The 13,845-nt window shown below is 37.6% G+C and overlaps 1 protein-coding gene across 6 annotated transcripts in view; it reads left to right on the top strand.

The window, feature by feature from the left end:
- VWA8 (von Willebrand factor A domain containing 8) overlaps positions 1-13,845 on the top strand; it is a 348,712-nt gene that overhangs the window by 229,706 nt on the left and 105,161 nt on the right. For 5 of the 6 annotated variants that reach the window (XM_078070311.1, XM_078070310.1, XM_078070308.1 and 2 more), the window contains 6 exons: positions 1,143-1,342; positions 7,507-7,617; positions 8,514-8,578; positions 9,056-9,181; positions 10,298-10,407; positions 11,045-11,199. In XM_078070311.1, coding sequence (XP_077926437.1) covers positions 1,143-1,342; positions 7,507-7,617; positions 8,514-8,578; positions 9,056-9,181; positions 10,298-10,407; positions 11,045-11,199 — 767 coding nt within the window. The remainder of the gene's footprint in view (positions 1-1,142; positions 1,343-7,506; positions 7,618-8,513; positions 8,579-9,055; positions 9,182-10,297; positions 10,408-11,044; positions 11,200-13,845) is intronic. The other variant, XM_078070309.1, reaches the window with a different exon arrangement.

The following is a 13,845-nucleotide window of genomic DNA, read 5'->3' as shown; positions in this document are numbered from 1 at the left end:
TTTTGGATTGGATAGTAATTGTATGTAATTTAGAACTAATTTCCTATAACAACCTAACAAAATACTATTGTGGAATCCACATAGGCCCTGCTAAGTTTGTATGCATATGTCTGTTTCTCATTACAGTTGTAGCACAAAGTTAAACACACCCAGGTGTATGCTAAAAATAGAAGGGGAAAAGAAAAAGAGAAACATTGGATTTGGGGGCTGGGATTCCAGTTTGATGATTACATGAACTACGAAAGCAGGGCTGGAGTAATTTGCAATCATTAAACTTATTGTAAAGAATGGCAAATAAAGGATGTGAATTTTTGGCATCTACATTTCTGGACTGTTGCCATTACGTACTGATTCATGCAGTGTGCCCTTGGGTACGTTTTGGCAGAAGTTTTCAATTGATGGCAGTTACTAAGGTCCTGTTAAACAGAGGTGATGACAGAGGAAAGGGAGAAAGTCACCTGCCTAAGATGGGGATTGTTGAGGCGAAAAGACAGAAGCAAGTTTTTTGCTCATATAACTTCTATGAATATTGTTTATTACTAAAATCAGCTTTGTTGAATAGAAGTATGTGCTTTAAAAATATACAGAGCTTTTTGGTAACAGACTGGTGCTCTTGTGAAGGTATTTTACATTCACTAGTAGAGAATAAATACGGATTTTGTGGATAAAGTTTGAACTTTGGCCCTTGTTGCATCTTTCGGGATAGGAAATAAGTATGCGTGATCCTCGGCCCACGCCTACGAGAGGCTTGGCTAATCAGGACGCTTTTCTGGTGAAACCTTGTCCTGGCCTTTGCCGTTTCAAAACAACCTTCCAGGCAGCTGCTGTCAGTCAGAATTAGCCCTTAAAAACAAAACCCAGATGCTGCCCTTCCTATCATTTAACTCTCTTTCAGTATTGTCCGCAGACTAGAGTTTTTGTTGTTTTTTTCTTTGCTTTTTTACCTCTTCTGTATTTGTGAGAGAAAAGCTTAGAATCAGAGTTAATTTCTATATATGTCTATCTTCTAATCAGTCCATCTACAAGTCATCCGCTGAGTTCCAACTGTGCACTCTGTCTCATGATTCAGATTTCACCGGACCTCTTGACCAGTCAGAAAATCTCATGCAGACCACAAAATTAACACCTTTTTGTCATTACAGAAAATGAGGAAAATACCCTCTATGTAGTTGCATGCAATCCCATCACCTTATACTTTATGAACATGACTGGGAAAAGTGGCTACTTGGCGGACTTTTCTGACGTCTTCCCAAGAACGGCCAGTAGAGTTTGGCACCCGTTTGTGACAGTGGCACCACTGGGAAATCCCCTCAAGGGTCAAGTGATTCTCCATGAGCAGCAGGTAAGGCATCCCAGGCTGCTCACGTGGTACAGTTATGCCAACAATGAGCTATGTGAAGGAAAAGGCAAGAGTGACTTGCAACCTGTAAGTAAAAATACTGCTTTCGTAAAGATCGAGGAGGGATCAGAGTTGTGTTTTGTCAGTACCACAAAGGTAGGCTAATATCTTCCTCTCTGCAGAGACTTCAACATGACCTGTGATTCTGGAAGCCTGTAAGTTAGGGTTTCTCAACCTCAGCACTGATGACATTTGAGGCCAGATAATTCTTTGTTGTGAAGCTTCCATTCTCTCTAGGGAGATAAACGACAAAGGAAGCCAACAAATAAATGCACCCATCTCGGGTAGTGATTAAGGGCTGTGTAGAAACAAGGTAATGTCCTAGGGAGTGATAGGGGTGGGGTAGGAGGAGGTGGAAGAGTGAACAGTATTAAAGAGTGCTCCTCTTGGATGATGACATTTTATCTGAAACCTGAATGACCTTCTTCATGTAGAGATAGCCATATAAATACAGTGAATGGACTTGTCTTGGTCTGTTCGGGCTACTGTCAGAAAAAGAGCATAGACTAGGTAGCTTACAAACCACAGAAATGTATTCCTCACCATTCTAGAGGCTGGGAAGAACAAGATCAAGGACCAGCAGATCTGGATCTGGTGTCTGGTGAGAATCCACTTCCTAAACCGCTGTGTCTTCACTGTAACCTCACTTGGCAGAAAGAGCAGGGCATCTCCTCGGTGTCTCATGGATGAGGGCACTAACCTCATTCATGAAGACTCCACCCTCCTGACCTACTCATCTCCCATAGGCCCCACCTCCTACTACATCAGGGCTTAGGATTTCAACATATGAATTTTGGGAGGACATAAACCTTCAGTTCACTGCAAGACTACACTGAGATCCTTTGGTATGTAATGATGCTCAAGGTCGTACAGATGCTTAGAGTCAAGCTTAAAATAATTCCAAACAGAAGGTAGAGATCAAAAAGCAGGCTGTGTTGCAATTAGTGAGAATTCTAAAGGTCTACGTTACTCTGTACTATACCAATAGAAGGAAGTGTAATGTTTTTGCATACTTATTATCCACCTAGTATCCACAATACCGAGCATATTATTCATTCTGCAAATACATATCATGTGCCTATTTCTGGAGATGCTGCAGCAAACAAAACACAAAAATCTTTGTCCTGAAAAGCTTACATTCTGGTGCAGGGAGGTAGACAATAAGCAAAAGAAATCATTAAATTATATCTCAAGTTAGAAGATGATAAGCAAGGGAGAGTAAAAGAGAAGGCTGGCGGAAGATTGCCATTTAAAATAGGGCGGATGGGCAGGGATTGCCTAAATGAGGAGGGAATACTTAAGCAAAGACTTTAGGGAAGTGAGGGGGAGAACAGATATCTAAAATAAGAGAGTTCTAGGCAAAGGGAATTGTAAGTTCAAAGGCCCAGAGGCTGGAGCATGCTTTTGTTCCATCTTTAAAGAAGTGTGGTGGGGAAGATTGAGTGAGGGGGAAAGTATAGGGAGGTGGAGGTCGCAGAGGTTGCTCAGCTGGTTGGGGAAGGGGCATGGTGCAAGGGATGGAGAAGCAGATTGTGCAGAGCCTCATTGACCATTGTAATGTCCTGGGCCCTGCCTATGGGTGGAAGAGGAAGGTGTTAGAGTGTTTTAAGCAGAAGAGTAGCATGACCTGACTTATATTTTTAAGAATTTCTCTGGCTCCTCTGCAGTGAATAGTCTGTAGGTGCTGAGGCAGAAAGAAGGAGACTAGTTAAGAAATGTTTGCAGTGATCCAGCAAGAGATCATTGCAGTTTAGAGAATGAAGATTGTCAATAATGATGGATTCTGGATGTATATTGAAGGTAGAACCAACAGGATTTCCTGACAGATCAAATGCATGGGGTGAAAGAGGGTATAGTTAATTAAGGGCAACTTCAAGGTTTAGGGCCTGAGCAACTGAAGGGGTAGAGTCGCCATCAGCTGAGATGAGGAATTGATTTGTGAGGGATTAGACATTTGATTAAATCTGAGATGCCTGTTAGACATCCAAGTAGATGAGCCTAGAGTTCAGTGGAGAGATCAGAACAGGAAATATAAATTTGGGGGTCCTTGGCAGAAAAATGTTGTTGAAAACCATGAGACTGAAAGAGGTCACTAAGGGAGTGAGTGTGGGTAGAGAAGTCCAAGCTCTGGGGCAATGAAATATTAAGAAATCAGGGAGATACAGGGAAAATCAGCCAAGGGGACTAAAGATGAGTGGCCAGCGAAGTAGGTGGACAGACCAGGGAGTGTGGTATCCCAGAAAGCAAGTGATGAGCCTCTCAAGGAGAAGGATCAATTATTAAATGCTGGCAATGTGCCAAATAAAAGATGACATACATTATTTCATGTTATTCTTCTAGTAGCACATTGAGGCTGCCCTTTATTTAAATGGGAGAAATGGAGGCTCAGAGAGTTTAGATAACCTGCCCAGTAGATACATGGTAAAACTGAGATTCAAACCAAATTGGATTGACCCCACCAGAATTAAACTTCATCCACCATCTCACTCACAGCAGCTACTTGGAGAAAAGAATAATCTGAATAATTAAAAAGTATTCACAATAGGAAGATATTAAAGAAATGCAGTGTTGTTATTTATAAGTATTTAAAGTCACCAGGAGAGCAAAGAGTTACCAAGAAACAATATTTTTAGACCATGTCTAATCAAGAGGAAATATTGCATAAATAACATGTCAGTGTTTCACTGAGTCAGTAAGTCAACTTTAACTTTAGGCCTTGCATAAATTATCATAAATTCTGAGTTAAATTTTTTTCTGATTTTCACTTTTTTTTTAATTTTCACATGGAATAAGGGTTTTACTTTATAGGTTTCTAATAAAATATCAATGCCATTGAATTGAATTCCACAAGGAGAAGAGTCTGTCATAAAAAGCACATGATATCTTGGTGATTTTTAATTCAGTAAGCCAATCGCATTTCAATAAAAATCTAAATTTGGAGTATTTATTCAAACAGTCCTGCCCAATTTTCAGCTGTCAAATTAACTGTCAAATCTACATATACCAATTCTTTGAAAGTACTAGATTTTTAGGTTCCTAGCAAGTATTATATTTTCTCAAAAGATCCAGCTATTTGGCAACATCGCTGATTAATACTCTGTTGAGTGCAAAGAGGTACCTAACTTCCATAGCAGCCCTTGGCCTCCTGGCATTCTTGCATTCTACCACCTGACTTGGCCCTTTGACCACAGTCTGAACTGTTTTCTAGAAAACTACCTCAGCACCCCTGAGCAAGCATGCACAGCTTATAGGAGTACTTCCACTGGACTCTGAATTGCCTCTTCTTTTCCCAGAGAGAGTATCTTAGCTGCCTATTTTATATTATGGCCCTGTTAGGAGGCTAAGACCTCTTTGATTCCAAATGAACAGCATGCGTCTATAAAATTTAACAAATGGTAAATAATTTTAATCAACTAGCAAATGAGTGCACTGTCCTCAATTCCTTTTTCCCCATTCTGCCCTCCCTGAAAGCAGAGCTAAAATATCGTAGAGAAGTACTCCCATTAATTCCTCTGTGCCTTGTCTTTATAAAGCTTTGCTATGGATGCATTTCCCTGGCTAAAAAAGTTGCTCAACTTCCTTGCTAAAATAAAATCTTAAGTGAGGAAAGGGAAACTTTGCCATGCCTAAAAATAAAGACCCTCCTCCCTTCCCCCTCCCCTGCCATGAGATTACTTATTTCATCTGTACAAAGTTTAGAATTTCAGACTTTAGGACATTGAGGTCATCCAGAGGTTACTTTTCTCCCAGTCAGATACAAACATAATAAAATTGCTCACTTGCTTCTTCTCCCTGCCCCCTTAAAGGAGCCCCAAAGCCACATTACATGTACTCAGATGTGACGCAAAATTCTATTTTTAAACTCAGACAGAATATATTATTAGTCATTTACAGAAGGAAACCATTAGCATCTAAAAGGATGGAGAAACAGAACTCCTTCATGTTGCCAATTGCTTCTAAAACAGTCTAAATACAACAATGGCTGGAAATATATATGTTTTCTGTCACTTACTTAGAAAGATACAGTTTTTCAGTCCACTTATGCCAAATAATGAGCATATAAGTATCAGACCCTAAAAAGGAAGAAAAATGCAAAACCGTACTTACTTATTTTTTCTGCTTAATCGTATCTGTTTAATCATCTCCTTATTCTTCTGCTTAATCATGTTTTGGAATCAAACATTATTTTTAGGACTTTCTTTTGCTTAGAAGAGTTAATATTATCCCAAATTGCTAAAGTGCTAAGAATTCGTGTTAATGTTCATACTTACCATACGAGAAAGATTTTCTCCTTTAAAAAATACTTGCTAGAAAAGATTTACTCTAGATGGAGACTGTAAATTTTTAACTTAATACATTTTCTTAAGTAAAACTTTTAAGATATTGCCATCATTTTCAAACTTTCAGAGGCTAGAAATAATACTTCTCATAGGAAATGATGACTTTATAAAGAATATCCTTAACACACATTCTGAATGGAGAATTGCATATTATACCAATGATGCACTCGAAGAGTGGTGTTTGCAGAGAAGTTTAGGCTCTGTCGACATACTTAGTAGGATTTTTTAATACAGCCGAGATTCGGAGAGAAGGAATCTATGCGGTACAAATATGACTTTGATGCTTGAGCACTTCAATACAATTAGCTAGTCAAATAAACGTGAAACCACACGATGAGGTCCCAGATTTGCAGATGAATCATCAGTCTTTTTTTGCATTTCTTTTTATTTCCAACTGGACTACATAAGACAGGGCAAGGGTCATGGTTAATTCATCATTGTGTTCTCCTTTGTGCTTTAAACATAAGCTGCTCAGTAAATATTAAAGACAAGCAAACAGACATTTCTTATTTGTTTCCTATATTTTGCAAACTATATATTAATTCTTTGGGTGCCTTATGACTTCATTTTCCCCAAAGAAAGTTTTTGAAATGAAAAGTTCATAGGGGTTAGGATAACTGGAGGAGCCTCAAATTTAAAGCAAAAACAAGAAGACAATTGCATAACGATGAGGCCTGACAAAGGTGCCCTTTTTGCACACCTTTTTGTCTAATCTTCAAACATCTTTAAATTTTAACCAAAGAAAGCCAAGTTCATTGCATCTCTTTAAAGTATTTCATCTTATAGGGCACCTTTTGGTTAAGCATCTGCCTTCAGCTCAGGTCATGATCCCAGGGTCCTGGGATCCAGCCCCATGTTGGGCTCCCTACTCAGTGGGGAGTCTGGTTCCCCCTCTGCCCCCCCTTCATGTTCTCTCTGTCTCAAATAAATAAAATAAAATCTTTAAAAAATGATAATAAATAATAAAATAAAATATTTCACCTTTTCTGGCTTTCTCAATTTTAAGTTCTTATTCACTTGTTTCTGTTCATTGATTTTAATGCTTAAGGTTTATTTAAAATTTTTTTTCTTAAAAAAATGCTAATTACTGAGAGATTATTACTCCATTTGCAAAACTGTGATTAATACTGCTGGAGAAACCTCTCATTTGAACATTATTGCAGCACCAACTGTGAGATCTTCAAGGTTAGTGAATTTTAAAATGAAGAAACATTCATTCTAGAACTAGGTTCTTAGGATCCTTGATCTTTTCTTGCTAACCCATCTTTTTATCATGTACATATCTTCTGAAGTAAACCTGGATTTGTGAAAAACATAGGTGAGATTTAATATGCACAACGTAAGACAGTTTTCAACAAAATATTCTTTAAGTGTAGTTTTAATAAAAGTAACTGGACTTTAAAAATTATTGATCCTCTTAATTTCCTCAAGTACATAATGAAACAGAATCATGGTTAAGGTAGCCTGTATTTAGAAGGAGATGGTTTTAAGATAAAGTCTTCAAAGAGAATACATTCTGCATTACATAATTGGAAATATCTTCCTATAACCGTCTAGTACTTTACATTCTATATTAAGGATAACCATTTAGTGTCTTTATGGTGTCTCTTAAGTCTTTCAATATTGTCATCTTCCCTTTGGTTTACCACTGTATCGTTTATTCCCAGGTTGCCAAGAGGCTGCTGCTTAAAAAAAAAAAAAGAAAGAAAGAAAGAAAAAAGGAAAAAAAACAAATCTTGAGCTTTTTACTCTTCTCTTTATTTCCAGAGTAATGTCATCCTATTGTTAGACACCACTGGCCAAGCCCTTCGACGTCTCATCCTCCCTTCAGAAGAGGGTCCACCTAAGAAACCTTCCTGGTGGAACAAGGAGGAAACAGTAAGGAACACCCAACGTGTCCAGCAAACTGCCAAGGATTTCTGGAGCTTTCTACCTTAAAGATGCATGCATGCCCATCCCTCTCCATGCCTTTGGTTTACTACTACACTGCACAAGAGAATTCTCTTATTGTGCACTTGTAGATGTTCATGTCATACAAATAGACATAGGTGCACTTATAATTAAGTAACCAGTAACTTTTTGTTTGTAGACATCATACTCATGTGAAGACTTGTCAGGACTGAACTATAATAAAAATAGAACATCATGAGCTTTTTGAGCATGATATTCATGACAAATTCCTGACCATGTAGTCACTGAACTGTTTTCGAGTTATGTGTTTATGTTTTGGATTTATGTAATAAACTGATGAGTTTGACACCTGATTGCACCTACTAGATAAATAAACATTTGAATACATTAACTAAATTAAACTAGTAAATAAGTTCTAGGCCAATCCAAGAGAATTTATTCTGCCATTCAGAAAAAGCAAGACTTACTTTTTGCCCTGCAGAAGAGCATACTTAAGTCTTAAAAGACCATGAAAAAAAAAAAACAACAGATAATTTAAATGCCATAAATGTATCCAAATCTACAAAAAACAGTGTTTCCTGTATGTTTATGTCATGATATAAATTCCACAGTTAATCACCAGATAGCAGGTTTATTTCTAACCAGTATTTGGCATTATTTTTAAAATTTTTATCCTAAAGATGAAATAAATTTTGAAATATATTTTGATCCACATTACCATAAGAGTCTTAAGTAAAGAGGTCGCTTCTCAGAGAATTACATGTTTTATATGTCAAAGAACTTTATTTAAGGGAAAGGAGCCGAAGAGACATGACTGCATCTCACACATTTAATGTGAATATTTTGTTTTGTTTTGTCTTTAGGAAACTTATAAAATGTGTAAAGAATTTTCGCACAAAAACTGGCTAGTATTCTACAAAGAAAATGGGTGAGCTCTTTGTTATAGAAGATTTAAACTGGGATCCTTATTTTGTCCACTCTCTTTCCTCGTTTAATTATATTTTTCTTATTTTAAAACCAGTGTAACCAAATTGCAAATGTTTTATTGTAAAAGTAACTCTTCCCACATTGTAAAACATTTAAAAACAGACCTAAGAACAGATAGAGCTTGGGGTGCCTGGGTGGCTCAGTCGGTTAAACTTCCAACTCTTGATTTCGGCTCAGGTCACGAACTCTGGGTCATGAGATGAGCCCCGTGTCCTGCTCTGTGCTGGGTGCTTAAGATACTTGCTCTCCCTCTGCCTCCCCATCCCCGTTGTCTCAATTGCCATTTTTCTTTGTTATTATTTAGTCTTGAACACCTTCTTCTTAGCATTGCATGATAGATCATGAAATGACTGTGCCGTCATTACTCAACCATTATCCTCACCATTTCCTTTCAGATAGTTTTCTTCTCCTCTTTCAGGAACAGCCTGACTGTGCTGGATGTTCTAGAAGGGCGAACTCACACCATCTCACTTCCCATCAACCTCAAGACAGCTTTTCTTGTAGCAGAGGACAAGTGGCTTCTGGTGGAGGACAAAACAAACCAGTGGGTAGATCTACATAGCATCTCATGGAGTATACCATAGCTCAGCCATGTTTATCAGTTATCCAGCATCCTTACTGTTCTGACTTCCAACGTCCATCTTTTAACAGTTTCTGAATTTGGCGTCTCTGTAGGTGAAAGAAGAAAGGGAGGGGGAAAACTAAAATAAATTAAATATTGCTTCGCAGAGTAATTATGAAAGTGTTTCAGAGAATGACATTGAAATTAACGGTAAAAACATAATGACTTTTACGTATGATCCGTATTTCTTTGGATTTTTTTTTCCTATTAGTACATTGAGAATTCACAGTATTCTTGCCAAACTAGAGACACTTCAAAATAGATTTTTGATTTATCCTCTCTTCAGAGGGTCTCTGTCCTAGAGCTGTTGCTTTTTTGGAGCTTCACAGAATTCACCCCTTAGAAGTTTCTTCTTCGTTTTATCTTGGTTGCTCTTACTTAGTCATGTTCATGTTTGTGTAGCTCCCCCCATTGGATTGTATACTTCTTGATGAAAGGGACATTATATGCACTTGGCATAAATAGGGTGCACACTAAATTTTGAGTCCCCTCTCTCATGCATTACCTCCACTGGCTAAATACAGACTCTCTCTGCCCCTAGGGTGACAAGCAGAAGTATCCTTCTGCAAAAGATTTCTGGCTATTTATACATCCCTATTTTAGAAATCTTAAAAATAGGTAGATCAAGGGGATTACAGTGGTGAGGGCTTCTGTCCCTCAGCTAGTCACAGATAAGAGGCCAGATTCCCACTTAACTTGCTGGCTGATCAAACAGTCATATCAGTAGCAGGTTCCATGATAATGGGGGTGTGTCGCATTAGGGTTGCTTTTTTTTTCCCCCAGCCCGTCCTCATATAGGAAGTGTTGGATTTTAGTTCCTATTTATTACTGCATTGTTATTTTGCACTACTCCCTATAGACAGTGTTGAGAAGTTATTTGTTAATTCATGATGTAACTCTGAAATTGCAAATTATACTCAGAATATAAAAACAAGGCTTTGGAGTGTGGGGGGGTGTGGAATTCTGATTTTTCATAGTCTGGACTCACAATTACTAAAGAAGAAAAGCTTTTCACATAGATGTTTTGTTTGTTTACAGGAAATATCTTTTAAGTAAGCCTGCACACATTGCATCTGAGGATAGTGGGGTTTGCCAGTTGTACATGTTGAAAGAGGAGCCCCCTAGCACAGGATTTGGAGTTACACAAGGTAAATTCCCTGTTCTTTGTGCTTATGGCTGTATGGTACGTGCTTACAGTCCTCTAGAATCATTTAAGAACAATAACATCAACATATGTTAAATTTATACCAAAAGAGAGAACTTAGTAACTACATTAGAATTAGTAAATAAGAATGTACAATCTTTTCAGTTCTGTCTTTGAATTTTTTGAACTGAGAAATCAGAATTTTTCTATACATTTAGGTTCCAAGTCCATTAGTCTTTTAGGGTAGCATCTTTTCTTTTTTCTACACAGCCCCTCAGGATTTCTACTTAATTCATCACCATTTTGGGGGGAGTGAATAGTACTTAGAAAAAAAACTAAAACATACCATTACCAGCACTGGGTTGGATCAGTTTATGTCTTTCCTGCAGGGTGCTATTAATGATAATAGGTATTGCTAATCAAATTTTGAATTCAGTAAATACTTGCATTCACTTAGAGAAGATGCCTTGATTGTAAAAACTGACTTTTCTCAAACAAAAGGCCATGAATATAATTTAAAGTGTTTTCTCTTTTTTAACTTGTGCTTTTCTGTTTGAGTTGGCAAGAATGAAATCTTGCAAAAATTAATTCCTGGAGCATTTCAGGGGCATATGGTATCTAATGTTTCTCTGACACCTCAGAAGCAGATCTCAGCATACCTCATACAATTTCAAGTGATCAACTATCATCTGAAAATCTAAGTTCAGCTGTCGGACAAAAGATTGCCTCTCCTAACCGAATTCTCTCAGATGAGAATAGTTATGCTACAGTTGTTATTGGCTTCCCAGATCTCGTGGTAAGCACCAGTTTTTCTCAATTATTGAATAAATATTTCTTCTTCCAGTTTAGCCTATAGATGTAAGGCTATTTGAGGGTTAGTTAAAAATGTAATGATATTCTGGTAAACATTTCAGATCAAGTCTATATTCCAAATCAGTCATTAGAAAATGCATTCTAGGGGCGCCTGGGTGGCTCAGTCGTTAAGCGTCTGCCTTCGGCTCAGGTCATGAGCCTGGGGCCCTGGGATCGAGCCCCGCATCAGGCTCCCTGCTCTGCGGGAAGCCCGCTTCTCCCTCTCCCACTCCCCCTGCTTGTGTTCCCTCTCTCACTGTGTCTCTCTCTGTCAAATAAATAAATAGAATATTAAAAAAAAAAAAGAATGCATTCTACCTATAGAGTTTCATTGCTTTTTTAAAACTAACATTTGAAGGGTAATGAAAAAAAAAAATAAAAAATAAAATAAAGGGTAATGTAATTATGTAATTTAATAAGGGGAAACCAGTATTTTCCGTATGAGTCCCTGTGACACAGTGAAATGTTTAACCTACTGACTGTAATTTTACATCATGTTGTCTTAATGTGTGCTCATGTAATCTGTCAAGAGAAACATTTGAGACTAACAAAATAACATGTCTTCTAGAATTTTTTAAAGTTTGGGGGGGGTCTCATTCCTGTAGATTAAATGTTTTCAACACTCATGAACATCAATTCACTTTCCATTGAGTTTTGCTCTGATTTATCATATCTTTGCAGCATCCAAATTATGGTGATAGTTTCAACTTAATTTGCTCTTAAGTGGTCCCTTCTGCTGTTATGTACTGTTATCTGTAAAGAGGAGGCTATTTGTAATTGAATTCAGGTGAAATGAGGCATCATCTTCTCCTAATGGAAATGGGGGAAAATTAAATATAAAGGTTATTTAAGTCTAAGATGCCATCTAATAACCTTAGATGTAGCTCCATGTGTTTTGATTTAACATTTAATTTTCATAATTTCCTTTGTAGCTTTTATTTTTTAATAGAATCATTTAAAGATAAAAATATGGGCTCTGCTTGATGGTACGCCAATCTCACATAATCTCAGATTTTTAATGTAATTAATGAATGGTGACTATTTCAGGGTATAAGACATCTGAAATCCAAAACCCAGTGGATAATATGTGGCTTAGGATTTTGCCATATGTCTTCCTAATTATCAAGTAAAAAGCATTTGCTATGGTATTATATAACTGAAAATGAAACATGTTGTTGGAATACAGTATCTACAGCAACCTTGACTAAATGAGAGTTGTGTTTAATATGCTTTCTCAATGATTGCTGCCATCAGTAGGGAAAATACTAGAGCTATATTTCTGAAGGTGGAATCATTTAAAATACTGATCTTCTGATTGAAGAAATTAGTATAGAAATATAATGTTACTGTAAAAAAGGGTTAGAAAGTAAAAGTATTTGGCACTGAGTATAAGACACTTTGTATTAACCCTATAGAAATCCTTTATAGCTGGTAGGACTAGTGACCTTGTTAAATTAAAAGTTCTATCCCCCTGGGGCGCCTGGGTGGCTCAGTCGTTAAGCGTCTGCCTTTGGCTCAGGTCATGATCCCAGGGTCCTGGGATTGAGCCCCGCATTGGGCTCCCTGCTCGGCGGGGAGCCTGCTTCTCCCTCTCCCACTCCCCCTGCTTGTGTTCCTGCTCTCGCCATCTCTCTGTCAAATAAATAAATAAAATCTTGAAAAAAAAAAAAAACTTATCCACAACAAGCGGTCAGCTGGGTGTCTGCTAGGACTCTTCCTTGGCTCTCTAAACCCCTTCATACATGACAATTTTTAAAACAATTTTATAAGGTTTTATAGATGAAGAAACAGAAACAGAGAAAGATGTATCCCCTAGGCCACAAAAATTATGAGTAAAGGAGCTGGGATTTGAGGTCAAGGATGACTTACCCTCAAACCTGTATCCTTTCTCGTGTACCACAGTGCCTTTCTGCTTTTATGTGAATTTCTTTTGACTCTTCATAAAGCTATCAATAAAGGGATATGTCACCTATCAACTTTTTATAGCATTATCCGAGGCACCTAAATTATTATTAACTTATTATCACTTCCTTAACCTAATGCCAAATAGCCATAAAAACCTATAGCAAATATCATCCTCAATAGTGAAACATTAAAAGCATTCCTTTTAATATCAAGAATAAGACAAGATACTCACCATCATCACTTCTATTAAACACTCTACTGAGCATCTCAGATATGATCCATAACAAAATTTTTGATAAATTGAATTTCATCAAAATTTAAAACTTCAGCTCTATAAAAGACACTGTTAAGAGAATGAAAAGATACGGCTGGGAAAAAATATTGGCAAATCATATTTCCAACAAAGGACTTGTATCTAGAACATACAAAGATTTCTTAAACCTCAAGAGCAAGAAAACAAATCATCCAATATAGAAAATGGGCAAACAGTGGCTCAGTGTGAGGTGTCAGAGGTCAGAGGCTGAGCAGGTGAGGACATCCCAGATGGGGAAGGGTGTAATCACCAGTGATAGTAATGAACTCCAGGCAGGATGCCTGGAGGTGCCCCTGAGGAGGTAGAGGTAGCCTGGTGTAGGATTTAGGAGCCCAAGTAAGGTGAGGAGGGCATCCATTCATGAGCGTAGCC

The sequence above is a fragment of the Halichoerus grypus genome, chromosome 4 (genome assembly GCF_964656455.1).
Source record: "Halichoerus grypus chromosome 4, mHalGry1.hap1.1, whole genome shotgun sequence".
In the NCBI taxonomy this organism is placed as follows: domain Eukaryota; kingdom Metazoa; phylum Chordata; class Mammalia; order Carnivora; family Phocidae; genus Halichoerus; species Halichoerus grypus.
Note: the sequence above shows the minus strand (reverse complement) of the source record. Positions and strands in the feature narration are given on the sequence as shown.